A 25227-nucleotide genomic window follows, 5' to 3' on the forward strand; every position below is an offset into this window, starting at 1 on the left:
TGCGTGTGTGCGCCCACTTTGTGACCCCATCCTGGGCCCAGCAGCTCCTGCCTGGTTGGGAAAGGGCTGGGCCTGGCCTGCTCCTCCCTTGCTCTTTCCTCAGCCCCCCCCCCCCCCAGGCGCCTCCTCCTTGGCGCCCTTGGGGGAAAACTGGCGGCTTCACCAGCTTTTATTACAGTTCTTTTAATCGCAGTTTGTGTTCTTTTGTGTAATTTTAAAAAGTGCCCCTCTTTTGCAGATGGTTCCCCCCCCCTCCCAGGCCTTGTTCCTGGCCTTTCTCCAGGTGTCCAGCAGAGCTAGCCTTTGTATTTTGTACAGGAAGGGTGAGTGACCCCACGCGTCTTTCTGTTGTCGATTAAGTTACTGAGCTCCAGGCTTCCCTCGCCATCCCATGCTGCCACCCACCACCACTGGCGTTGCTGTGGTAACCTGCCAGGCAGAAGAGGATGCTCTGGTCCCCAGGAGGACGGGGGAAGGAAGAGGGTTGGGGGATTCTTCCCAACCTTGTCACCCGCAGAGAAGCTGAGCCCCTTCGTGGCCTGGGTGTGAATCCTTTGGGGAAACTGCTAATTCCTGCCATCCCTGCCACCTAATTCCACCCAGGTGAATCCTTCCCACTCAGCCCCCCCCGACCCCCCCAGCAAGTCAGCCTCAGAGGGATCCCAGCTTGATGAGAAGCCAGAGGCCAAAGTGGCCAGCTGGCGCCCAGAGCTTTTCTCTGCCGCCTCTTGTGCCCCCCCAAGCCATCCTGATCCAACCCCCAGACTGAAAAGTGGGGAGCCAGATGGCTGGACAGGCACGTCCTTGTGCTTTTTAATGGCTGGCAGGTCAAACAGCAACAAGGTGGGACAGTAGGATCGTGTGGCCACCCGGAGCAGGTATTTTTTGGTAGCTAAGAAAGACCAGCCTGGAACTGACGCCCAGCTTGTGAGGGTGAAGATTCATGGGTGCCCTGCAAGTCCCAGCCCGGAAGCGGAAGCGGAAGCCCAGGAGTCGGCTGGATGTCAAAGACACCGCCTGCCAGTGGAACGCGGCAATCCTAACCTGAGCTGGTGTGGTGGCCCCTGCGGCCATCTTAAACTGCTGGGGTTTTTTGTTTTTTTTTTTTGTCCAAGCACATCAAGCCATTGCCATCCCTTTCTTGCTGAAGATAGAATAGTTTTCCTTGGAAGCTTCATCCTTCTTCCCGAATAGGCTGCCGGGGGGGGGGGGGAGTGGACGACTCGGGATGCCCCTGTTCCTAAAGGGGCCGTGGGCGGCAGGGTCTGAAGGGGCGTCCTCAGGGCAGCTGCTCAGGGACTGAAGACCCACAAAGAAGAGGGATATTTATGATGAATTTGCTTTTTGACAGATTTGGCGTGTGCCAACCGGTCCTGGTATGTGGCGAGCTTAGAGGCAGTGGGGTGCTGACCCGTCCCCACAGAGAGCCCACCGGAGGGCAGGATGCCCAGTGCTACAGAGCCTCTGCCTCTCGCAGCATGACCCATGTTGGGGAGCCCCTTCTGTAGCCATGAGAGCCCATGGAGCCTCCACATTCAGGAGCAGTATAGCATGAATGCCAGTTGGCACAAATGGGCAAGCTGTCCTGTCGTGTCCTGTTAACGTGGTTGATCCAAGAAGGCGAACGCTAGATGGAAGAGAAGAGGCAGAGTAGACTTCAGGCTTCCCTTTCTGGAGCTTGGCTGGCCGGCCTTTCCTGGCCCCAGACCTTTAGCCCACCTGGCTGCAGGTGAGAAGGGCACTCCCTGCCCGCCCTCTTCCTGGCAACGTCACCCTGAGCAAGACGTGGCCGGCTTCTGGCCAAGCTGTCCAAACAGCCTTCCTTCTACTGGGTGTGGGGACCACAGGTTGCCCTCTGATTTGGGGGAGGGGGGGCTGGGACAAGCAGGGAGAGTTGCTGCTGCAGGCCAAGGAGGAGTCTGGCCAAGGAAAAGAGGGCCCGTGATTAATGGAGGGCAGGCTGGGCAGCCTTCCCGGACCCCTTTCCTAAGATGAGGGGAGTAGAACTGGGGCGGCTTTGCCCAGGGCAGGGGGTCCCAAGAGGAATCCGCCCAGCGAGAAGACATCCCTGGCATTCTGACTGCTCTCAGAGGCCGTCTTCCTGCTGCACCTGCAGACCAGGGATGGGGGAAAGTCTTCCAGTTCTCCCCAGCCCCACGGGTGGTGGGAAAGAAGAGACTTGGCTGGAAGGCCCTCTCCTCTGATTGGCTGGGAAAGAGAGAGCCTCCCTCTCCCAAAGCAAATTCAGCGAAGGGGGTTGGGAGGGGGGCAAGCACCGTGCCTCTCAGGTGGGTCCTCTGGAAAGCTGCAGGTCAACTCCCCTTCCTCTGCCCTGTGACGTTGGCCAGATGTTCCTGGTGGATTCCTGCCTCCTGCTCTGCGCTGGACGCGTCCCCTTTAAGGGCTGCCAGTGCCCGCTGGGGGCGCTGTGGAGCCCAGGAGGGGTCTGTGCCGGCCGCCAAGCAGGTGCCGGAGCCTCTGCTGCGGGTGTCCAGGCGAGGTGAGGTGAGGAGGCCGGAGCTTGCGGCAGAGGGGGGCAGTGGGGAGGTGGGGGCAGGGGACGGCATGCTAGGGATGCTAGGCATGCTAGGTGGGGGCAGGGGACGGCATGCTAGGGCAGGGGACGGCATGCTAGGCAAAGTCCTGCTCCCTGAAATGGGGAGTTCGGTGCGTCTCCAGCTGCAGCTGGGAGGGGACTCCCCCTGCCCCGCCAAGCCAAGGAGCAGCGGAGGAGTTCCGGGCTGGAGGATGCTGTGCCTCTTTCCTCTGGGGGCAGCTTCCTGCCCCCTCCCCCTGCTGAACTGCTATCCATCCGCCAGCCATGACGTCTTCTGAAGAGGGAGCCCCCCCCATCCCTTTCCAAGTGCTGGCATCATCTGGACCCAGCAGCCCTCTGGGCATGAAGAGGGGCATCCCTTCCTAGGCCAGCGCCCCCTCTGCCTCGCTCAGGTGGGTAGACAGGGTTGGCCTGGATGGGGAGGTGGGGGAGATGGGGGGGCGTTTGTGGCCCTGCCCGATGCCCTCCAGATGGCCAGGCCCCTTGGGTTGCCTCTCCGTCACCTGCAGAGCCATCCCGGTGGAAGGCAGGCAGCGGCAGCCGAGGGGGGAGAAGTCTGGTGAAGGCATCTGATGCTGCTGCTCTTAACCCTTTCTGCTCATCCCTCTTCTTCCTTCAGGAGGCTTTTTGATGCAGAGCGAGAGCTTTGTTCCAGCAGAATCTCCTGCCGAGAAAGCTGAGTTGTGGGAGGGGGAGAGAGAGAGACACGCTTCTAGACATGTGCAGAGTGCGTTTCCTCCCCAAGCTGCGAGGCAGAGTATGTAACCGGGGTGGGGGGGGGCATGGTGAAATTCAGATGAGGGAACCCCAGGTGGGTGAGCTGAACCCCACCTGGTCTCCCTCCCCACCCGGCCCTTTGCACATGGTCTGTTGGGTGCAGGGACACTAGAGGAGGACGAAGTAAACAGGCTTCTGGGTTGCGCCTGCTGAGGCTGGCCGAATCAGAATGGCCGCGGTGAGGTCTGGGCTGACATGTTCCCAGTTGGGGAACTCCGTTCCTCCGACCTCCACCGAGAGGGGAATGGTGGCGCAGGCCCACCTGGCAGCGCTGTGGGGAGACAGCTGTGCAGGGAGGATGGTTGTGGGGGAAGGGTCAGCAGAGTGAGAGGCGCTCTTGGCCTTGTGGCTCCTGCACCAGGAGAGCCGACTTCCAGGGGACGAGCGCCAGGACGCCAGACCTGGCAGGAAAGGCACCTGGGCAAAGGGCGGAAGGCAAGGAGGGTTGCCTGGCAACAGGGTAGCTGGCACTGCCCTGCTGCTTGGAGTGCCAGCTGATGGCAGCATCCGTGTCATGCTTCGGTTCCGGAGTTCCCAGGGATGTTCTGGCCTGGAGGAGCTTGGGATGGCGCCCTCCCTCCTCGTCAATGGGCGACTCAGAGACCGAGAGTTGAAATCCCCTTTCTGCCTTGGCTTTTGCCAAAATGGATTGGAGAAAGGGAAAGGATTTGCAGAAAATGCAGACCCTGTGAAAGGGATGGGGGAAATAGGAAAGGAAGGGGGCGGTTTGGCAAGGCTGCAGGGGATGAAAGCCCTACTGTGGGAGGGGGTGTCCAGTGGGGGGTTTCTGAGTCACGTGGAAGGAGATCTCCTGCCTCCCCCGCCCCTCGCTCCGTTTCCCTGGGATTCAGTGCTGATGGGGAACAGGCAGGTTCTTTGATCCAGGGACCTTCTCTTTTCATAGCTCGGCAGTGAGGAGGGGAGTAAAAATAGATTGCTCCCCCCCTTTTCTGTCCTCCCTGTTTGATCGCAGGGATGCCAGAGGCTGATCTTAGTCTCTGTCTGAACCAGCCAAGCTTCTCTTCCTCCTGGCCCGGCCTTCATTGGAATTTCCCAGCGTGCATTGCTTCCCAAAAGAGGGGTGTGTGTGTGTGTGTGTGTGTTGTGTGTGTATGTGTGTATGGGAGAGAGAGAAAGGAGAAACCATGGTAACCATGGTCTAGGAGTGAGACCTGCTTGTATTTCTGTGTCTGCTCCCTAGTGAACATTAGCGAAAATGCCAGCCACTTTTTAGGCTTTCCCAGTCCGGCTCTGGCCAGAGAGCGGCCCGTGCAGGGTAAGGTTGCCAGTGCATCAGGAAGCGTTTGGCCTGATGAGAACGTGAGCCGAGGGGAGGGGGAGCTCCTTCACCTGTCACACCAAGCTTTGGCTTGCAGAGCTGTAGCTTGTGAATCAGCCATAACTGGCTATGATCCCAGCCCTCATTATCCCCTCCAACAAGTCATCTACCCTGAAAGCAGCCACGATGGGACTCCTGAGAGCGGTCCTTGGGCTGCCTCTGATCCCCGATGGGGGCTGTGCTCAGTCTCCCTGCTGAGGGCCTTTTTGCTCCCTTTTTCCAGGCCTGGGTGCCTTCACTGAGATGATCTGAGGAGGGCTGGAGAGGAGCAGGACGCTGATTCTAAGATGACCCGAACAGACCCACCTGACGTCCTGGTGTCTGCCGTGTATCAGGACGTCCCCGTGGCCTCCGTGGGCTCCACCTGCTCTGCCTTCTGCCAGCCCACCTGGCGATGTGATTCCTCCATGTCTTCGTCCCTGGAGAACCAGCCTGCCCAACACTTCAACAAGAGACACTGTCGCAGCTTCGATTTCCTGGAGTCTCTCGACGACCCACCGCCTGTGGCTCCCGTCATGGAGCGGCATCCCCGGCGGCCCCCCACGCCAGAGCCCTCCTCGGCTCCCGTTGGCAAGAGGGTGTCTCTCCGGGCTGCTCTGCAGGAAAACTACATTTCCCAGGGGAAGGAGGTGCCAAAGGAACTGGCTTCCCGAGCCGAGCCCAAGAGGCGGCCCCGATCCAAGAGCGCGCCCCGCGTCAAATCCACCTTCACTCCTGTGGGTGTCCCTATGTCTTCGGGCTCCCCACCAGCCCCAGCCAGGAGAGGACGGGAAGTCCATCGAGTGTCCCGAGAGCCCCAGCGGGCAGAAGCGTCCCCTCGCCGGGAGAGCAGCTACGCCTCCATGAAAGCCTTGATGAGCGAGGTGCACCCCATCAAGCTGCAGCCTCAGCGGGCCGGCGGCAGCCGCATTTCGCCTCTCTGTGTCACGGGAGCAAACTGCCCTGAAGAGGCTGCCCTGGCCCCCAGGCCCCCACCGCCCAGCGTGCATGTCAAGCGTCGGGTGGACATTAAGCCAGATGAGGCTGCTGTACTGCATGCAGCTCGCAGTGCCAAGGGGTCACATGGCCATGGTGAGGCTCTCCTGCCCTGGCCTCGACCTCCAGGCACGCCCCATAGCTTGACCGTGCCCAGCAGCAGGCAAGTGCCCATGTCTCGCACTCCCACGCCCAGTGATACTTATAGTGGGGAACAGCGAGGGCTGGCCCCTTACCCCCCTGAATTTTGTGACGGAGGTCCTGCTGTGCCTGAAAGTGGCTGCCTTCCTTACATCCCCTACGTGCCCCCAAAGTTCTTCTACACGGAGGAGCCGGGCAGCTACAAGTCCTACCCTCCTTCTTACGGGGGCCAGGTCCTCCCGCCCCAAACCTTTTATGCAGAAGAGCCTCCCCCAGGGGGCTTTTACCCTCTTCCGGCGAGAACCTTTTTTGTGGAGGAAAACAGGACTCCTTTTCCCATTCAGGAGGCCCCTGCTCAGGCTTACTATGGGGACGACCCACGCCTTTACACTCCCAGGACCCTTCCCGCAAAAGCGGTTTACCCTGAAGACCCCAGGCCTTACCCCGCCTTGAGGGCCAACCCACGCATCTTCTATACAGAAGACTATGGGAAATACCACGAGCGGGAAGCCCTGTCTCGCACTTACCCCCATTCCCGTGTGGCTCCCTCAGTGCAGTTTAACGACTGGTACTGCTCCGAAAGGGGGACGGTGCCCTACCCAACTTGGCAGATGGCCCGCTTTCCAGCTCATCAGCCTGCCTCCCAAGCCATGCTGTCGTCGTGGCACGCCAGCTATAGCGTCGGTCCTCCCCGGCTTGGCATGGACACCAGGCACTACTCCAGATCCTGGGACAATATTTTGACCCCTCACGTGCGCCGGGAAGACCAGCTGCTGCGTGGCCGTAGCTACGAGAACCTGCTGTCGCGCGACCCGCATCGTGCTTTCTCCCCTGATGACCGGCGTCAGCCAGTGGTGGTGAACCTGTCCAGCTCTCCCAAGCGTTACGCTGCCCTTTCCCTCTCGGAGAATTCCCTCATTGAGAAGATGCACGCTGACCGGGGGCGCCATGGTTGGTTCGTCACGCCAGAGATCACTATCACAGACAACGACATCCGAGCCAACAACGGGCTTGGCAGGCGTGAGAGGCGGTCAGCCAGCTGGGATGTACTGGATTCGGGGGATGCCCGGGACAGGGGCTGCGTCCCACGCCAGCCCTATGGCCCGGAGCCCCATGCCGGAGAAAGCGCCGCCTGCCAGCGTAGCCTGGAACAGTTGGACGAGCTCATCACCGACCTGGTCATCGACTACAAGCCGCCTTCCGTTTGCCCACCTGGCCAGGTCAGCAACCTGGCCGATCAGCTGCGGCAGTTGATCAGCGATGGGCTGGGGCTGCCTGCCAAGAAGCCGGAGCCCTGGAGACCCGTGGAGCCCCATCCCACCAAAGAGCAGCCTGGCCGCAGCTCCTTCCACGACGAGCTGCGGAAGGACCAGGGCCGCCGCTCTGCCGAGCCCCCGGGCCCCCCCAGGCCCTCGGAGACAGGCCCGGAGGATTGTTCCCCAGATCTCAGTGCTGACGAGGACGACCTGATGATGTGCTCCAACGCCAAGTGCCGCCGCACAGAGACCATGTTCAATGCCTGCCTCTACTTCAAGTCCTGCCACAGCTGCTACACCTACTATTGTTCCCGCCACTGCCGGCGGGAGGACTGGGACACCCACAAGGAGAGCTGCATCTACGGGCGGATTGGTAGCACCTGCCGCCACGTGCTGCAGTTCTGCCGGGAGAATGGCGAGGTGCACAAGGCCTTTTCCCGCATAGCCAAGGTGGGCTTCCTGTCCCGGGGCCGGGGGGTGCTCTTTCTGGGCTTCCCCAGTGCAGGCTCCGCCGAGAACTTCCTGCAGTTTGGCCTGGAAAGCTTGCTGATGTCCCCCACTTACCTGTCGCTCCGGGAGTTGGAGGGCTATTCAGACAACCTTGGGGAATACGCCCAGGAGCTGCAGGAGGCGGGCCAGCAGTACGACCCCCAGGAATGTTTCCTGCTGAATGTGACCGTGGCGGTGGGGCAGGAGGTGCCTGACCGCCCACCCCCCAAGGCACAGGTGCCAACCGTCCGCAAGTACGCCAAGATGGCCTTGGCGTCCTCCAGCCCCGAGAAGAAGATCCTCAAGAAAGAGCGAGATATGGAGACGCTGATCTTGACGCCCCCTCCCGGCACGGCCGACCTAGACAAGGACGGTGAGGAAGGACGCAAAGCGCGAGAAGTTTGCTTCATCAACATCCAGCGCGAACTGCGCATCCGTGGCGTCTTCCTGCGGCACGAGTTCCCGAAGGTTTACGAGCAGCTGTGTGCGTTTGTGGAGAGCAACCAGCGCTTCACACCCACCACCATCTACCCCATTGACAAGAGGACCGGCAGGCAGTTCATGTGCATGATCCTGGCCGCCTCCGAGCCGCGCACCCTCGACTGGGTGGCCAGTCCCAACCTCCTGGACGACCTCATGTGAGCCGGCCTCTCCTTCCCTCCTCCTCTGACGTCAGTGCTCAAGGTGGTGGCTAGTCTGTCCCGCTTCTTTCCAAGCAAGGACTGGTCGAGACTTGGCCCAGCAAGGGACGGAGCCCCTGGGAGAGCGTGGCCCTGCGCTGGTGGCCGTTTGTTCGCCCTTCCTGGACGTGGGCATTTCTCATTGTTTGAAAGACGAGTCCAAATCTGGTCACCTTCAGAAAAGCAGATATTTTAGGAATCCCATGCTTTGTTGGTCAACTTTTAAGATAACCATGCTCAGCCTTACAGTCCATTTTATTTCTTAATTCCTCCAGACAAGAATGTTCTTACTTCATGGGGTGATTTCCTTTATTATGAAAAATTGATCCTGGAGAATAAAAGTGAGGTAGGGGGAGTTTGCCACTGGCATTTTAGTTGGGGATCCTTCTCCCTGTCAGCTTCATCTTGCCATTTTGCAGCTGGGCTTGGCAGAGGGTGGGTTGCAGTATTGTCCTCCTCCCCCCCCTCCATCTGCTGTCCTGTAATAAACCAAGAGGGGGGGGACTGTCAGCTTGGGCATACTGTGCGTGGAGGGGGGAGGTTGAGTCACTTCCCACCAGTGATGCCTCCTCCTCCCATCCAGGCAGGGAAATCCAGGTCAGGAGCTGTGAGGAGGAAGAGCGGTTGCTAAGGTGATGCTCCATCCCTTGCAGGAAGGTGGGAAGGGGGTCACTGCAGCCGGCAAAGAGCTCGCCTCTTCCCCATCCCTTGGCTGAGGCTCCTGGAGGAGTCTTTCGTGCCTGGCAAAGTGAAGGGCTGCACACAAGAGAGCCTCCTCGGTCCCAAAGTGGTTGGGTATGCATGGGGAATTGGGTGGGGAGGGCTGTGTGATTGTTTTTTGCCTGGGGAAGGAAAATGTATAACGCAGAATAGATTTGAGCGGAGAAGAGAGCTCCCAGGCTCTGCCTCTGGAGAAGCGCTGGACAAACCTTGCTGCTGTGTTCCGAGTTAGGTCTGGAGACCTAAGAAACCTATTTGATTAAAGATACGCTGTGGCTTGGGAAGGAGACCGCTTCCAGCATCTCTGCATAGGTCCCTGCTCTAACCAGGTTGCTTCCCTCCCTTTTTCTTGCAGAGAGTAGTCTGTCGGTTGCCCCATTCTCATGCTTGTTCAGGCCTATGAGGAAAGCTGGGGAATCTGCCAAGGGCCACTGCGTCTTCCTAACGCGTCTTCCTAAATCTCTCGGGTGTATTGAGTAAGCAAGAGAGCGAGGGGAGGTGGGGGTTTCAGGAACCAGGTGAAGACAGAGGGCTGCATGTGTGTGTGTGTGTGTGTATTTCACTGCAGTGTGAGCATCCTCAGGACCCCAAATGTGAATGGCTGGAGGGAGGGAGGAGGAAGCTGGCCTGGAATATCCCTCAGCTCTGGTATTGCCCCAATGTGACAAAGGTGCGGCTGCTTCATCCATTGCACTAAACTGTAAGGCATGCCCTGTTTTAGCAGAGTAAGCTACAGTGGCACTCTGGAAGCAGACTTCTGCTCTCCTCTAAAGAAAAGTCCCTCTGCCAAGGGGGAAATGAGCTCTTGGTCTGCAGGCAGCCCCCTCCCCCTTTCTGGCAGGCTAGCTGGAGGACCAGAGGCCCCCCTTCTACCCCGTGTGGCCCCTCAAGTCCCTTCTCCAGGATTCCCTGGTGAGCTTTATGAGCTCCCCCCCCCCAGGAGAAGTTTGCTGATCCGTTTGCTTGGATTTTGCTTGTGGGGTGGGATAGGGTGGGGGAATCAAAAACACTCTCTAGAAAAACTGGCTGGAAAGAAGTGGTTGTGGCTGAAAAGTTAGAAAGGTTTTCTCTTGCTCGGCATTTTCTGACATTACTATTGTTCCAGGTCTGCTGGTTTCCCACACTGCAGTTTGGATAATAAAAAAATAAACATATGAATAAATATATACACCCAGACACGCTCGTATAAATATATAGATACATAGATATATATAACTGAGACAAACTATTCCGTTTGAATAAACATAAACAATAACTTGAACGTGCTGTGTTTGCATTTTTGGAGGGAGGGAGGCTGGGACATTCCCCCCCCCCCCATTGCTTGGACTCTACCAGCGTCTCTGCTCGGAGAACGCCCCACGCCAAAACAGCCTCGGGGGGGCGGGGTGTCGCTTTTCTATGGCGGCTCCAATGAGTTCTGCGGGGTTCGACTAGATGACCTTCGGATCCATCCTGACTCAGTTATACACTGTTTCCTCCATTTGGGGAGGGCGTCCTTGTGGGACGACTCCCATCGACTCGGACAACAGCGCCACCCTCGTCCAGCCACGGTACTGTACGCTGGGGGGGGCAGTTCTCCCCCCCTATACATTGCTGGGCCGGAGCGCCACCTTCTAGGATAGGTAGCAGAAGGGAGGCTGTTGTGAAGGCAATTTGTTCTGCCGATGGTAGCGAAGAAATCTGCATATGCTCAGAGGAACAGTCGCTTCGCTTCCCTTTAGCAGACATTTCCGCCCGGTCGCGGGCGATACCAAAGGGGAGCGGATCGCGCATGCTCAGTGGTTTGGCTTTCTCCCGCCCTTTCCCTTCTGCGGTACTTCGATTGGCCGCTACATCAGCCTCGTCGTGGTTTCTCATTGGGCGAACAGTCGCGACCGCTGCGCCTCGAGGGGGTGCGTCGGCAAATGCGCGCGCAGAAGCTCCCAAGCGGGCGCGGAGATGGCGGACGGAGACCTGGCCGGCGTCCCTGACGCGCTCATCGACTCGGACGGCGTCTTCAAGTACGTTTTGATACACGTGAAGCCCGCGGGAGCGGGGCCGGGCAAGGACATCGTCCGCGGACATGCCTGGGCCGAATACCACGGTAGGTGCGCCCGGCGGGCGGGCCCTCCTCTGGCTGCCGGCAGCCCGGTCGCTGCCATTGGGAGAGGATCCGGGGAGGGCGGGCTCTGGGGCGGGGCTCCGTTCCCCGGCAACCGCGGGCGCCCCCACGAGCGGGGTGGGCGCGGGGGGCCTCCGGGCTCGCCGACCTCTCCTCCTTGCCCTCCCCAGCCGACCTCTTCGAGCGAGCGAGCGAGGAGCTGGCGCAGCGGGGCTTCCGGTGCCGGTGCCTGGGGGGCGGCCGGATCTCCCACCGGAGCGGGGCCAAGAAGATCCACGTCTACGGCTACTCCGTGGTAAGGACCCCGCGGACCGTCTGGCTGCCCGCCAGCGCAGCCCAGAGCTGGGGGCTCCCCCGGGGCCACCCAGTCTCTCCCTGTCTCCAAGCAGAGAAGTCGGTGATCTCTGACCAGATCTGGTCTCTCTTCGGGGAGTTTTGGGTCCTGCCGAGTCTTCTCTGAGCAGGATTTGCTTTCTGGGTCCTTTGAGCTCCGTCACTTCCCCAGCATTCCCCTCAAAGACCATCTCCATCCCGTTTCTGCCTTTGCCCCTCGCCACCGGATTTAGGGCAAATAGGAAGAAGATCCTAAAGCCAACTGATACGGGATTACTTTTCTTGGAGGAAGCATCCCTTCTGAGGGACAGCCTGGGTAGAGAAGGCCTGGCGGCCCTGTAAGATCCCCCTGCCTGGGGGAAATCCCTTCCTCTGGAGGATGCTGTAAAAAGGATTCAGAGACGCGTCCTGGTAGAGCAGAGCTGGGATTTCAACTCTGCTGCTCCTTCGCTGGCTTAATTTGCCAAAGAGACTAGCCTGCCTTGCCTCTGGTATCTTACAAGGCATCATCCTGTGTGCAAGTAGTAATGGTGGCCATGCTTTTTGCAGGGTTTTGGCCGAGCAAAACATGCCATTGCCACAGAGAAGCTGAAAACCAGGTACCCCGATTATGAAGTCACCTGGGCTGATGAAGGATACTGACCTCTGCCTTTAAGCGTTCACCTTTGCGACTGAATGGCAGCAAGCGGGACTGATGCGGGAAGCCACCTGTTGAAAACTTGTCATCCTCTGGATCTGTGGTGGACTGCCCTGTGATCAAACCTATTGTGCCTGTACATTAGTAGAAGGAAATAAATGATTGCGCTCGCTGCTTAAGTGTCATGTTCCCTCGCACATCTTCCTGGATCCATTCTCTTCCTGTGGTGTCTTTTGACTGAGAGAAACAGCGGTGAAGGGAGGAAGATAGTTTTACGTCTGTGCAGACTGGGAAAAACGCAGAGGAAGCAGCTGAGCCCAGCCAAAGCAGCTGAAATAAGCATGGACACCGGCACTATTTAGAATGCAAACTCACAAATATTGTCTTCATCTGCCTGCCGCAATGCTTCTGCTTCTGCTTCATGTGTACCCAAAGCAGCAATGTTCCCAAGGCCGCTTGCAGTTTAAGTTGCTTTGTTTTCTTGATAAGTAGCCAGTAGGTTTTTTTTTTCCTGGAAATCAGAGCACTTGTAACATTTTCTAATCTGGAAAGTTGTGAGAAACTGCAAGAAAGGGAAATAACCTGGCCTGATCCAAACTGCATGCTGAGGAGGGTTTTTTCTCTGTACGCTCCTGTCCAGTATGGAAACTTTGGTTTCTTTGGCGGTTCGGGTTGGTGCTTAAGCGATGCTTTGGCTCATCCTGCTATGACCTGCAGATGAGATTTCTGGACAGCGTGCGAGTCTGCAAGATCTTTCCTGGAGATTATTGCACGAAGTCCAAGGGCAGCTTCGCGGAAATGAGGTTGAATTTCTTGCATGTGAGAGCAACAAGCTCTTGTGAAACCTCACTTTCTTGGAAACAAGGTTTTGTAATCTGTCGCAGTCTGGCTCTTGGGGTGTATTTAAATAAAAGAGTACGTGACTTGTGACTGAACTGGAGACAGATACTCACATTCCTACTTGATAGCAAGGTGACCGGAGTCCCTCGTTCTTTCCCGTCCAAACAGCTGCCTTGCTCTTTAATAGCAGCGCTTTCTACGGCAAACAATAAAAAATAAGACGCTTCCCAGGTAGCCTTGCAGAGATGTTAGAAGTCCCAAGGGATAGCAAGAGTCTGGAGGAAGAGCACTGTGGGCTGAGGAAGAGTCTCTCAGCAGCCCCTTCTCGAGGGGGACTGAAAAACATGCCCTCCTCCAGTGTTGCCCAGAGGTCTTGTTCCAGCCAGGGATTCACCAGAGAGGCTGGCCTGAAGAGTCTTCTCCTATTCCTGAGGCAGGCAGCAACCAAGGCTGTCATCCCCAAGCCAGACCTGAAGTTAGACCAGAAAGGGTCCAATGTTTGATGCCACCTCCTCTGCCCTATTAAAATAAAAGGCTGGTAGAAGCAGCCAGTGATCAAATGCTCTTGACCCTAGCAAGGAAAGGAAGCTGGGACTTGGTGGCGCAGGGGCACAAGGGTGTCGGTGCGCTTGCTAGATTGGCACGCAGCTGCCGTTCTTTGCTTTTATTGCCCCACAAATGTGTCCAGGCCATTGGGACCCTCTTCGCACGGAAGGTGGGTGGGAGTATTCTGCCCGCGTCCCCCTCCCTATGGCCAGTCCCCACCCTGTGCCTGGGCAGTGCTTCCCTCCTACTCGGCCCCTGCCGCGTGTCTGGAAGGCAAGGTGCTCGGGGAGGTTGAAGTCCAGGCAGCCTTTCCTTCTTCTCAACTGAGCAGGCTTGATCTCGCTGCTGGCCAGGATGCGGGGATCCTGGGGGCTGCTGTCCTTCCTGCTCCTGCTGATGCTGATGGGTGAGTTTTCAGAGGAGGAAGCCACTCCGTCGCTAGGGCTGCATGGAAAGATCCTAAATCGGGGGGGGGGGGAACTGAACTTTGATTTGGGGGAACCGAAGGAAGGGAGCAGCCAGCCAGCCTGAACACCTGTTCCTCCTGGGGCCGTTTTATGTCTGCTGAAAAGTTTGAAGCCTTTCATGTGTTTTGAAATGTGCCCTTTGGGGCTGTGCTTGAGTTTGTTTAAGATGCAAGAAAAGTGGCTACTTGTAGAGAGTGAACATTCTCTTGGCTTGTCCAAGGTCTGGCGTTTTCCTCTAAACTCTGTCCGCTGACACCTTTGTACGTTTCTGGAGAGAAGCAGAAGTTTGTCTCCAATCCTGAGAACTGATTTACACTGAATATTCAGATCTCTACTTTCTGCATTCAGGTCCGAGCAGTGTCTTGAAGTCTTGAATGTGAATTCCCTAAATGGGATCGTTAGCACCCTCCTTTGCTCTTCTGGATCAACGAGTGCAAGATTTTGTCTTGACCAGCCTGGTTCATGCCAATCTCTGCTGAATCGGCTTCGTGGGTCTTTGCTGTGTGGGAGGAGGAGGGAGCCGTGGAGAATGGCTAGAGAAGGAGCAGGTGGAGCAGTAGATCGTCTCCGCGATCCACCCATTTGGGGCTTCTTCCTTTGTCTCCTAGCTGGGCCTCCGTTTTGTGTCCAGGCTGTGTTTGTCAACCGATGTGGGAGTCCAAGAGTCTGTGATTTTGTGTGTGATTGCTGGGATTGTTCAGATGAAAACCAATGTGGTGAGTTGATTTCCTTTCTGTTCCTTCGGGATGAGTTGAAGAAAAAGTTGCAGCAGAAAAGGTGGGTGGGAGGTGAGCATTTTCTGCCGAAAGCAGGAGGGTTCCTCCCAGTTCTTTTCTGCCCGTCCCAGCACACACCTGGCTGTGCTGAAGAGATTGTGGTCTTGGAATGGGCTCCGACGGATTCCAAAAGGCTTGTGGACAGGATCAGTTCCAGACAATTCCTGGCCATGAAATCCTCTCCTTCGTCTACCTTGGGCTGCTCAAACCCCAAGAAAGGAGACCCCCAAGGCCCCTCCCTCCCCACAGCAGCCCCCTTGGGGTCCCAGGGTCCACTGGCCCTTCCTGGCTAGCCTTCCGTCTGTGGGCAGGGGCAGGAGGCGCTCCGTTGAGAGCGGGTGGACTGCTGCCTCTTCCAGGCTATCAGAAGGCATCGGCTCTGGGGGCTCCCTTCACCTGCACCTTCGAAGGCACCATGTGTGGCTGGGAGGACATCAGTAACACAGCCTACCGGTGGGACCCAGCCCAGGCCAGCATCTCCACGGGGCTGCAGCTTCCTTTCGACCACACGCTGGGCACGGATTTGGGTAAGCGTTTCTGCTTGGGGGGGGCAGGCACAGGGGCTGGAAATCTTTGTGAAGCTCTTCCCAAGTGTGTGTGTGTGTGGGGGGGGGGGAGTCCTCACCTGGGAAGCCTGGAGTTGAAGCACTCCCAGGGAGGTGCCCAGTGCTGGGGGCATCCACGTTCCATTTCTCCTCTTAGCTTATAGGGGCTTGTCTCGCCCCAAGATGAGCCCTAGGTGTGGGCACCTTTCTTCCTGCTTCCTCTGAACACCTCCATTGCCCTCTGGTACAGGCTGGTACATGGCAGCGACAAAGCAGAGAACAAAGCCCTCGGGCCCGGCTCGGCTGAGGTCCCCCCTGTTGCAAGGAGCAGCTGCTGCTTGCGAGATCCGAGCGTGGTATCACCTGTGGGGATCAGGTAGGCTGGCAGGGGGCAACCAACAGTGGGGTGGGCCAGTGCTTTGCATGATTCTCCCCCCCCACACACACACATAGCCCCCCCACCCCGCCACATACACTCCTACACAGTTGACAGAGGAAACAGGTTGAGGTGAAGCCTTCTCAGCTGGTTGAAAGAGCTCTGCCATCTCATGGTCTTTTGAACACAGGTCTTAACGAGACTCAGCAGCCTCTCCTGACCTTGGAGCTGAGACAGGGAAATCGCACCGTCCGCCTGTGGCAAAGCCCTCCCGGGGGCACCTACTCCTGGCAGGAGCTGGTGGCCTACACCGGTCACATCCCGGGCAGCTTCCAGGTATTTGACACCTGAGCCCAGCCCTGCCTCCAGCCGTTGGGAGTGCCTCACTCTCACCTGGAGTCTTTCCCTCCCTTGCAGGTCACCTTCTCCGCGGTCCAGGGCTCCTCCTCCACAGCACAGCTGGCCCTGGACGATGTGGAATTCCGGAACTGTGGCTTCCCACGTAAAGGGGGGGCGGGGGCTGTTCCTTTATTTCTTCCTGAACGTCTCTGCAATCTCCATTCCCTATAAAGGCCCCTCAAAAGAGGCCCCGTGGGATGCTGTCTCTGTGACCTGCAGGCTACTCTTGCTTGCCTACGGGCCATGGAGGCTGGGGATGATGGTATGTGTTGCAGCGCATCTAGTGGTGGGAAAGGCAGGCAGACAATGGATCGCCACAACCATTCCCCAAGAGAGATTTTGCCTGTGAATAAAGCAGGGTGAATGCAGCGTAAAGGAAAAAGCACTTGCTGGAAGCCCCCACAGTTGGCTCAGCTGCTTCCCTGAAATTGACAGGGTGACACGCACAACGGTGCACTTGACTAGAAAGCGGCCTCCATCTGACCTTTTGCCCCCCCCCCAGGTCCCCAGACATGTGGCCCAGAGGCCTTCCACTGCCAGCAGGGCGGCTGCATTGCAAAAGACCGGGTGTGTGACGGCACCGCCGATTGCAGGGCTGGTGAGGATGAAGCCACCGCTGACTGTGGTGAGCACCGTGGGGGCAGCTGGGGCGAGGGGCTGGCTCTCCGCCGTTTGGCCTGGGAGGGAGCCTCCTCCTGAAGCTGGATCTGCAGCTCTTCAGATGGCAGCGAGGCTGCTGGGGGGGGGGAGGGAAGCACCAGGGTCCTGCTGCTCCCCTTGCAATTCTCGCCTGAGGATCCGGAATGTGATCTGGTGGTTCTGCTGCAATTGACGTCTGGGGCTTGTGGCTTCTCTTGAGGGGTCTTTAAGGAAACCCACAAACCTCTTCCCTGTCGCCCACTCTTGTACCCGCAGCCTCCTTCACAGCGTGCTCCTTTGAGGGGGACTGGTGCCAGTGGACGGTGGTCCCCAACGCCACTCTTCCCTGGCTAAGGAACTCCAGCCTCCACCTGGCCTCGCCTTCCGTGTGGCCTTTGCGGGATCACAGCACCAACAGCCGGGAAGGTGAGTTTAGGCAGGCAGCGAGTGTTTGTCTGAGGATGCAGTCTCGGTTCAGAATGACTCCGTCTGCAATAGGCGCCTCTGGACTTTTTAGGGTCTCTGCTATCCTTAAAGCCCAAGGCTTTGAGTTTATTCCAGGAGAAACCCCCCACCCCACCCCACCCCGGCTGCTTTCTGCTTTGAGACAATCACGGCAGATGCAGCTGCCCAGCCCCAACTGCCTCCTGCCGCTCTGCTGCTCCTGCTCTGGGCTGCCCTGAGAGAAGCCGTTCCCCAGCAGCTGCCCTGGCTCTGGCGGTCTGCGGGAGGGGGTCCCAAAGGGGAAGGGGGGGAGAGGCATGTTGGGGCTGGTCAGCTGCTCTGGCCCCGCTTGCTGGCTTCTGTGCTCGGAGCCCTTTCGTCCCTTGACTCCGTGTCCCGGTCAAGGTGCAGTATTCTGCTCTGGATTCACCCGCCCTCCTGGAGATAAAGGGATCTGCCGGGGTCACCAAAAGCGCCAGACCCTGCCGGACAGAGTTAACGTTTACAAGGCTTTGAGATCCAGGCAGCATCTCTGCGTTGCTTGATCCACTGCAGGCTTCTTCGCCTACGTCGAGACTCAGAAGCCGGACCTGCACGAGGGAAGAGCATGGCTGAGCAGCCCAGTGCTGGCCCCGGACACCCCCCAGCCCTGCTACGTGAGTCGCCTGAGCATCCCTCGGCCACAGCTGGACAGGCTGCTCCTCTCTTACAGGGGAGGGTGTTCTTGGAGGTTTTCCTTCCGCTTGCGGTCAGAGCACGTCCCCCTTTGAGGCTGGCCTCTCTTTCTTGAATCCCCCTCTGGCTCTGGGGGGGGACGGACAGGGTAAGAAGGAAACCTCTCTGTGGCTTCCCAGAGAGCGGAGGCCTTGGTTGCTCCAAGCCCCCATCCTCCCCTGGGGTTGCTTGAATCCAGTGGCCGGAGAGGAAATGGAGGCTGGGTTGCCCCTCCCTCCCTCCCATCAAGTGGCTTTGGCTGGTTTTCCTTCTAGCTGGTTCTCTACCTCCACCTGCATGGCTCAAGCAGCAACAGCCTTAATGTCTACAGCCAGACGGCAGAAGCTTTGCGGCTTGTCTGGAGCCGCACAGGAGACTTGGGCAGCTACTGGTTCCGAGAGAAAGTGGATTTCACGGAGGCAAAGAAGTTCAAGGTAGACGAAGCCCAGAGGCCAGGGGCCTGGACCTCTCAGGTGCAGCAGGCTGAGGGGGGCAAGGAGTCTCGGCAGCTGCTCCAGCTCTGTCCGGCGGAGGCCTGCATTGCCCTGCATTGATCAGCTGGGACTTTTTTCTCCCAGATCATCATCGAAGGCAGGATTGGAAGCGGACACGAAGGGAGCATCGCTCTGGATGACCTTCGCCTTTCTCCTCACTGCAGGGCGGTGCAGGACGGTGAGTAGGAGAAGTAGGATGGCCGGCTGACCCACGCTCTCCCAGCCGGCCTTTACCACGGTTGAAGCCCTCTTTCCTCCCCTCCTGCTCTTGGCGGAAGCCCCAGGAGCAACAAGGCCGTCTCCGAGGGAGGGAGGGAGGGAGGGGCTGTCGAAACAACTGTGTTACCTGAGCCTCCTGCAGGCCCCCTCGGATGCCCCTCGGCCGGCTGCGCCCCTGGCTCTTGCGGTGAGGCCTTGGTGTTCGGTCCCTTTCAGCCCAGCTCCCGACTCCCCCCGTGCTGCAGCCCTCCAGCCCTTGCCCTGGGGGGCAGTTTGCGTGTGACCAGGGCAAGCGATGCCTCGACTTCCAGCTGCTCTGCAACTTCAAGGCCGAATGTGAGGACGCCTCTGACGAGCAGCAGTGTGGTAAGGGGCTGGGGATTCTTGAAAAGAATGGGGCACAGCAGGCACCATGCGGATCCCGGGGCCCCTTCCCCGTCTCCCCAGCCCCACGCAAGCTCCTCAATAGAAACGTTGCTGCTGTGAACTGTGTGGCCTGTCTCTTGGGACCTTCCCTTCCAGGAATGACCGATTTTGCCAAGGACTCCGGGGGCTGGATGGACATCAGCGTGGGCCGCCTGCGATGGACCGCCAGCCGTCTCGGTCCTGTGGGTAAGAAGGTTGCAGGAACGTGTCCCTGCCAGGTTGGGAGTGGAACTGGGGCAATACCGTGGAGGAGGAGGGTGTTGTAGCTGTCTTTGGCTCGGCCCGGGGCCCACCCTGGTCCTGTTCCCCCTCAGGGCCCGTTTTCGGTCTGCAGGAGGGGCCGGGGCAGATGTTCTCCATGGCGCGGGCTGCCACTCCCGTGTTGGGCCCTTCAGGCTTAGGCTGCGTGCTGCAGATGGATTTCACCACTGGCCCAGAAGGTATCGGGGCTTCCTTTGTCCCCTTGGCACAGCCAAATGCCGCCTGGCACTGAGGCCGCTGCCTGCTTCTCCCCATCCCGCAGGCCTCCTCGCCCTTGCCGTTGCCGATGAGAGCCTGGGCACCCACTGGTGGGCTTGGTCTGCCCGGAGCAACGGGACCGCTTCCTGGGCAGAGGCCATGGTCCCTCTGGGCGCAAGGAGAAGGCCCTTCCAGGTAGGGGGCCGTCTCCAGTTCCTTCAGGATGGGACCCGGGATGAAGGACGAGGGGAGGCCGCCACTTGGGGTGCCTGGGGCTGCAGCTGCCCTGAGAGGAAGGAAGAAGCGGGGAGCTGCAGGTGAACACCTTGCCCCGTTTCTCTTTTCCTGAGCTTGAGCTGCTGGCCACGAAGCGTCTCGATGGCCCCCGGGGACCCCTGCCACTTGCCGTCAGCAATATCTCCTTTGTGAACTGCAGCGCCGAAGCCCCAGCCTCAGGTATCAGCCCCTGCCTGCCCTGCGGGGCCTCGCCCACTGGGTTCATAGAGGGGAAACTGCAGGCACTGAGGACAATGATGGCGGGGGGGGGGGCACAGTCATCCCCTCCTGTTGGCTGCGGCTGATCTGGGGAACCTCCCCTTGCTGCTGCTTCCTCTCCCCCAGCCCCCCAGGCAGGGCTGTCCTGCAATTTTGAGACCGACTGGTGCGGCTGGTATCTGGAGCAGAACGACGGCTTTGAATGGAGGCTGAGCAGAAGCCGAGGAGGGGCCGTGGACCACACCACAGGCACAGGTAGTGCCGCAGAGGGGCTGGGCTGGGGAGCTGACTTTGAAGCCCGCGTGGGGCTTGAAGGTCCATCCAGAAGCCCCAGCGGACTCCACCCGTGCCGAAGACGCCTCTTCCCCGCCAGCAAAAGCGAGCGTGGAACAGGTGGGGAGGTTTGGCTTTCTCTGGCTCAAAATGACGTTCTTGCTCCCGAAATCAGAAGCGCTTTAGAAAGACGTGTGAGCCACAGAGTCCCCCGTCTGGTTCAAAATTCCCCAAGTTGCCACGGAGCCCTTTGCTGTCTGGCGGCCTCTGGCAGTCCCCCTCTCCTCTCCAACAGGCTCTTTCCTGTTTGTGGATCCTGGTGGACCCTGGAATCCAGGCTGGCGTGCCCGGCTCGTTTCTGCTCCCCAGGCGGCTGCTGCCACCGTAGTCGAGACCTCCTGTCTTTCCTTCTGGTATCGCATGGATGGCCCCCAGATTGGTAAGCCTTCAAACTCCCCTGCAGGAGCCCCCCCCCCCGCCTGCTGCTCCCTCCGAAGCGGAGCCCGGCTAGCAGGGGCAGGTGGGGGGTTCCGATGGCGGTCAGGTTGTTCTAGTCCCGCATTAGAGAAGAAGCCTACTGGGGGGGGGGGGCAGCAGTGGCCCCTCCCCTCTTAGCAGCCTTCGCTCGGTCTTGTGCAGAAGGCTCAGAGGCGAGACAGGGCTGCCCAAAGGAGGCCCTGGCTCTTGATCCGGCCGCCTTTCTGAGTTGTGTGGCCGTTTTCTGGGAACTGCTCCCATGCACAGGCCATCTTTCCTCTGCTGAGGTGAGGGACCTTCTCTGATCAGAGGCTCCGTGCCCTTCCAGCGTGCTTTCCGTGAAGGAAGGCGGCATCCTGAGGGATTTCTTCAGCGTGAAAGAACAACTGTGTTGCGTGATGCTTCCGGGTTGGCATCCTTCAGAATGTTTACACGTACAACACAGACACGGAAACTTTGGTTTTGTAGGGACCCTGGCCCTGAAAGTGAAGGAGGCCGGAGAATCGGGGGAGCAGGTGCTTTGGACCAGGACAGGGAGCCACGGGGCGGTTTGGCATCGAGCCGTCTCTTCCATTTCCCCCAAGCCTGGTCAGAAGTATCAGGTAAAAATAGGGGGCCTCTCCTTTGCACAACGGAGACCCAGACCCAGGTGCCGATATCGGGAACACCTGGAAAAAAAGCTGCTCTTGGGAAGAGCTAGGCTGAGGGGGCCTCCTCCTGGTCAGCCAGACAGCCCCCCCCCCCGCCATGTCCCTCAGCTTTAGGATGGTGGCGGGCAGGTTAGGACCGCCTGCCCTAGTCCGGCTCCAACTTTGGATTGGATTGGCATCCTCTGTGCCCTCCCCACCCCCAGCAGCCTTGGAATAAATAATCCTCTTTCCTGTATCAAGGAAGCAGTGCAGAACGATCAGTCTGGATAAGTGGCTTCCCGGGATTTGAATAGGTTCCCAGATTCCAGTGGGCCTCAATTTTTCTTTATGCACTGAGGGATAGAAACTTGGCCGTTAGTTCTAGCTCTCTGAAGCAGCTTCTGCCACTTGTCCTGCAGGTGATCCTTGAGGCTCTTCGGGACGGCTTTCTGGGAAGCATAGCTGTGGATGACATCACGGTGACGTCTGGGGCCTGTCTGGCCCAGCACCACTGTTCCTTTGAGGTGGACGAATGTGGCTTCTCGGTCCCCAAGCAGCAGGCGTGGCAGCGGCAGAATGGCACAGGGGGCTGGGGCCCCCCTGTGGATCACACCGTTGGCGAGCCGAGAGGTAGCAGGCAGCAGTGTGCCCCTTTTTGTCACTGGGGAGGATGGGACTTAAGAGGCCCCGCAGGACTGGGCCTGGGGCTCCCAGGGAGACTTGAGAGAAGGCACTGCGCTGCTTCTGGGCCCAGCACTCCTGCACAGGAGACCAAATTACAGCCTGGCTCAGGAAGGCAGGTAGTACTCACAGCAGGTACCACCCTTGGAGAGTTTATTTCGGCCGTTTAGCGTTTCCCCTCCCCCCCCAGGGCACTACATGATCCTCTGCACTGGTACGGACAAGCTCCCTTCGGGGCAGGTGACCGTCCTGCGCTCTCGCACCTTCCCTCCTCTGCTCCGCACTCACTGTGTCTCCTTTTGGTACTACCTGAGTGGCAGTGATCCAGGTGAGCGGGGGGGGGGGCGCAATGGTGCCTAAGATCTCAGCTCGCTCCCTGCCCCCACAGGTAATACTGGCATTGCCCTTCCCCAGAGGTACGGCAGAGGGCAGATGCAGCCTTCGGGCTCTGGACTCTTCTGCTCTGTTGGTTGCTCCCCATAGGATCCTTGACCGCTTACGTGGTGGAGGAAGAGAAGGAACAGGAAACGGAGATGGGGATGTTCAGCCTGGATCAGACACAGGGGGCAGCCTGGCGGTATGGCAGCTTTGTGGCAAAGGTCCACGGGAGATGGCAGGTGGGCATGGTGGCCTTTTTGAACACAAGCTGAATCTCTGGCTTGCTGGCAGAAGCGAAGGCTGTGCCTGGAAACAGTCTGAGCTGGCCACAAGCCTCTTGTGCCGTCCGTGTCTTCCGGGAACAGGTGGCTTTCGCGGTGGGAGGTGCTGGCGGAGGGCTGGCCTCTTACATTGCCCTTGATGACATCTTTGTGAGGGGAGGCGGCTGCTCTGAACCAGGTGAGGGCAGATGTAGACTTACCTTCTCCTCTTTTCTCTCTTTTAGAAAGAAAAGGGAATATTATGGGCACAGTAGGGGGGCGGGTGGGAAGGGAGACTCCACCTGAAGCGCACAAGGCTACAGCAGGGTCTCCTCTCTACTTGGAAAAGTTGTTGGGGGCAGCCAAGGTCATAGGTAAGCATGGTGTGTATCCTTTTGGCCCAGGATCTTGTGACTTCGAGTCAGGCCCCTGTGGCTGGAGCAAGCCCCCCGGAAACTGGTACAGCTGGGACTGGAAGGCAGCAGCCACCACGTTGCGCTCCCCATCTCCCCAGGAGGACCACACCCTCGGCACCAACGCAGGTTTGTGCCCGGTCCCTGGGTCGCTCGAGAGGAGCCTGGGCTGCCAGGAGGCATCTGCTCTGCCCCCTCTGCCCCACGGCTCAGCCTTGAACGTTCACTGAACCAGCCAAGCGGCTGTGAGTAGGAGGAGTTGGTGGCTCCAGTTTAATGGAACAGCTGCCGTTTGGCTTGCCAACATTTTGGGCTCCGATAGTCCTTAATTCATGAGTTATTAAATGATCTCGGCACGAGGAAACCGAAGTCCTGAACTTGGTCCATTTAGTGCCTTAAATTTCCCCACAAACGCTCTAAGTAGCTCGCAGATCAGGCAAGCCCCTCCATGTTCTGGAACGCTCTCCATCCTTGTCACCACAGCCTTGTGCACAAGGCCCACTCTCTGGCCCCTATTTCCTTCCTGCTGTTCAGCTTTTTCTTTGTAGGTCACTATGCTTACGTTGACCTGGCAGTGCTGAGCTTGGGAAAGAGCACAGCACGCCTGGCGAGTGAGCCCCTGGCACCCACCACAGGCTCCTGCCTGCAGTTCCACTACCACATGGACTTCCTTGGGCACAGCTGTAAGTCAGAGGAGGAGATTCTCCCCCCCCCCCCAGCACTGCTGCAGAAGTGGCATTATTAAAGCTCCTTTGGCAGATCCCTGGTTAGAGGAGGGAAGCCACAAGCGGCGGGCGCTGGGTTGTTGGTGGAGGCGGAGGGCGAAGAGAGCTGACTCCCCCCCCCTGCATTGTCAGCTTCTGCAGAGCTCAGGGTGAGGCTGACTGGGGCCCAGGGGGAAAGGGTGATCTGGACCGCCACAGGCCATCAGAGCTGGACTTGGATGAACCAAACGCTCCTGGTGACCAGCCTCGTGGAGTTCCAGGTATTCTGGATTCAGCCTCCCTCCCTGGACCTGAAGGAAGAGGCAGCTGGCAATGCCAGGTCTTGGGACTCGGCCTTTTGAGCCCCAGGCATCTGCCTCCCCTTGCCACAGCCCTCGCACCGCCTCTTCTGAATTAGGGGCTACCCTGCGCCCCTCAACCTGATCCTGCATGCAGTCCTTTGATGGGTCTCTTTGTGAATCCCACCCTCCCCTCCCCTCCCCTCTGTTCCCTGCGTCGGTCTCCCATCCTGCCCTTCTGAGCCTGAGCGCAGGCCTCTTCCCTTCAGATCGTCCTGGAGGCCAGCAGTGGAGCCTGGGTGAGCTCAGGGGTGATTGCGCTGGACGATCTCCGCTACACAGCTGGGCCGGACTGTGCCTCCCCCCAGGCAGAGCAAGCGGAAGGTAAGGCTCTCTGCGGCAGCCACAGCCATGGGCCGATCCTGCAGGTGCCACCCTGAGCGGGTCGGAAGACGCTCTCGCCTTTCCTTTTTGCCTTGGCAGAGAGCAGCAGCAGCAGCCCTCTCCCAGTGTCGACCATCGGAGTGGTGGCTGGTGTGGTGAGCACTGTCCTGCTGCTGCTGCTTGCGGCCACCTGTTGCCTGTGGAAGAGGAGAGGGAGTCGGGAGAGGATGGAGGAGGAGCACGGCAACGGGCAGGGTTTTGACAACATCGCCTTTCGAGACGTAAGGGGCTGGGGGGTGGGCACATTGTGTGGCCCTCTGCTCTCCAGCCACTGGAATCTGTGGCTGGGTGGGAGCTTCCTTTTGATCCTCCGAGCAGACCCTCTCCTTCTAGCTGTCTCAAGGTAGCCTGCGCAGCTTCTCCCCGTTCCCTTGGCTACCAGCTAAGGCCAGCCTGTCTCTCCCCTTGGCTTCCAGGACAGAATTATCCTACCCCGGATGACTCCTAACCCAGCAGCATCCTAGGTCGGCCCCTGCCAGCCCCATCCTGGAGAGGCAACCAGAACGGTCCCTTCGGACTCCAAGGGGGCATCCTCGAGACCTGGGTTGAATCAGCCTCTTTTCTTGACCAGAGATAGCCAGATGTTCAGGAAGGTTGGAATGTTCAATCTATGGCTACTCAAAAAGGAATTCAACAAGAAAGTTAAAATAAACCCCAAAGGAGTATCGCACTCAAGAACACTGGTTTAATCTCTTGTATGAACCCGTTGGATTGCCATCCCCCTTACTCAGATGATTGTTGCTTTCAAGGGCCACAAATAGCTTACCCTCCCCCCCCAAAAGCCTCTGGCGGCACCCCTGCTGGAAAGAGGCTGGTGGGCGAGTG

At 58.8% G+C, this 25227-nt stretch overlaps 3 protein-coding genes across 7 annotated transcripts; all 3 read left to right on the top strand.

Annotated features, from left to right (window-relative positions):
* Positions 1 to 77: 77 nt before the first annotated feature.
* AJM1 (apical junction component 1 homolog) lies at positions 78 to 10195 on the top strand. Of its 5 annotated transcripts, none has more exons than XM_039344876.1 (5): positions 78 to 2505; positions 2820 to 2949; positions 3177 to 3314; positions 4308 to 4413; positions 4897 to 10195. In XM_039344876.1, the coding sequence occupies exon 5, from the start codon at positions 4961 to 4963 to the stop codon at positions 8174 to 8176; it is 3216 nt and encodes a 1071-aa protein (XP_039200810.1). In that variant the 5' UTR covers positions 78 to 2505; positions 2820 to 2949; positions 3177 to 3314; positions 4308 to 4413; positions 4897 to 4960; the 3' UTR covers positions 8177 to 10195. The 5 variants fall into 5 exon arrangements, with proteins under 5 accessions (XP_039200810.1, XP_039200809.1, XP_039200807.1 ...); XM_039344875.1 differs by lacking the exon at positions 4308 to 4413 and adding an exon at positions 4536 to 4610; XM_039344873.1 differs by lacking the exon at positions 4308 to 4413 and having other exon boundaries at positions 78 to 323; positions 1352 to 2505.
* A 618-nt stretch (positions 10196 to 10813) lies between these two features.
* Positions 10814 to 12184, top strand: PHPT1 (phosphohistidine phosphatase 1). Its single transcript, XM_039344954.1, has 3 exons — positions 10814 to 11017; positions 11206 to 11330; positions 11918 to 12184. Exons 1-3 carry the CDS (start codon positions 10873 to 10875, stop codon positions 12008 to 12010), a joined length of 363 nt encoding a protein of 120 aa, XP_039200888.1. The 5' UTR covers positions 10814 to 10872; the 3' UTR covers positions 12011 to 12184.
* A 1561-nt stretch (positions 12185 to 13745) lies between these two features.
* Positions 13746 to 25080, top strand: MAMDC4 (MAM domain containing 4). The gene is made up of 30 exons (XM_039344845.1): positions 13746 to 13797; positions 14162 to 14206; positions 14467 to 14574; positions 14994 to 15161; positions 15430 to 15555; positions 15746 to 15891; positions 15973 to 16057; positions 16457 to 16579; positions 16870 to 17019; positions 17593 to 17693; positions 18027 to 18185; positions 18330 to 18423; positions 18681 to 18830; positions 18987 to 19076; positions 19205 to 19330; positions 19414 to 19544; positions 19700 to 19805; positions 19971 to 20099; positions 20413 to 20556; positions 21063 to 21196; positions 21643 to 21853; positions 22095 to 22232; positions 22388 to 22521; positions 22648 to 22741; positions 22947 to 23084; positions 23504 to 23638; positions 23813 to 23940; positions 24228 to 24342; positions 24442 to 24623; positions 24819 to 25080. The coding sequence occupies exons 1-30, from the start codon at positions 13746 to 13748 to the stop codon at positions 24864 to 24866; spliced, it is 3690 nt and encodes a 1229-aa protein (XP_039200779.1). The 3' UTR covers positions 24867 to 25080.
* Positions 25081 to 25227: the final 147 nt, after the last annotated feature.

This window comes from Crotalus tigris, unplaced genomic scaffold, assembly GCF_016545835.1.
Source record: "Crotalus tigris isolate CLP2741 ecotype Arizona unplaced genomic scaffold, ASM1654583v1 scf7180000017940.1788314, whole genome shotgun sequence".
Classification (NCBI taxonomy): Eukaryota; Metazoa; Chordata; class Lepidosauria; order Squamata; family Viperidae; genus Crotalus; species Crotalus tigris.

Coding starts and splice junctions, on each gene's coding strand:
- AJM1 (XM_039344876.1), top strand. CDS start 4,961: ATGACCCGAACAGACCCACCTGACGTCCTGGTGTCTGCCGTGTATCAG.
- PHPT1 (XM_039344954.1), top strand. CDS start 10,873: ATGGCGGACGGAGACCTGGCCGGCGTCCCTGACGCGCTCATCGACTCG. Junction 11,018..11,205: donor TGCCTGGGCCGAATACCACG/GTAGGTGCGCCC, acceptor TGCCCTCCCCAG/CCGACCTCTTCGAGCGAGCG. Junction 11,331..11,917: donor ACGTCTACGGCTACTCCGTG/GTAAGGACCCCG, acceptor TGCTTTTTGCAG/GGTTTTGGCCGAGCAAAACA.
- MAMDC4 (XM_039344845.1), top strand. CDS start 13,746: ATGCGGGGATCCTGGGGGCTGCTGTCCTTCCTGCTCCTGCTGATGCTG. Junction 15,162..15,429: donor CACGCTGGGCACGGATTTGG/GTAAGCGTTTCT, acceptor CCTCTGGTACAG/GCTGGTACATGGCAGCGACA. Junction 23,941..24,227: donor CCAGCCTCGTGGAGTTCCAG/GTATTCTGGATT, acceptor TCTTCCCTTCAG/ATCGTCCTGGAGGCCAGCAG.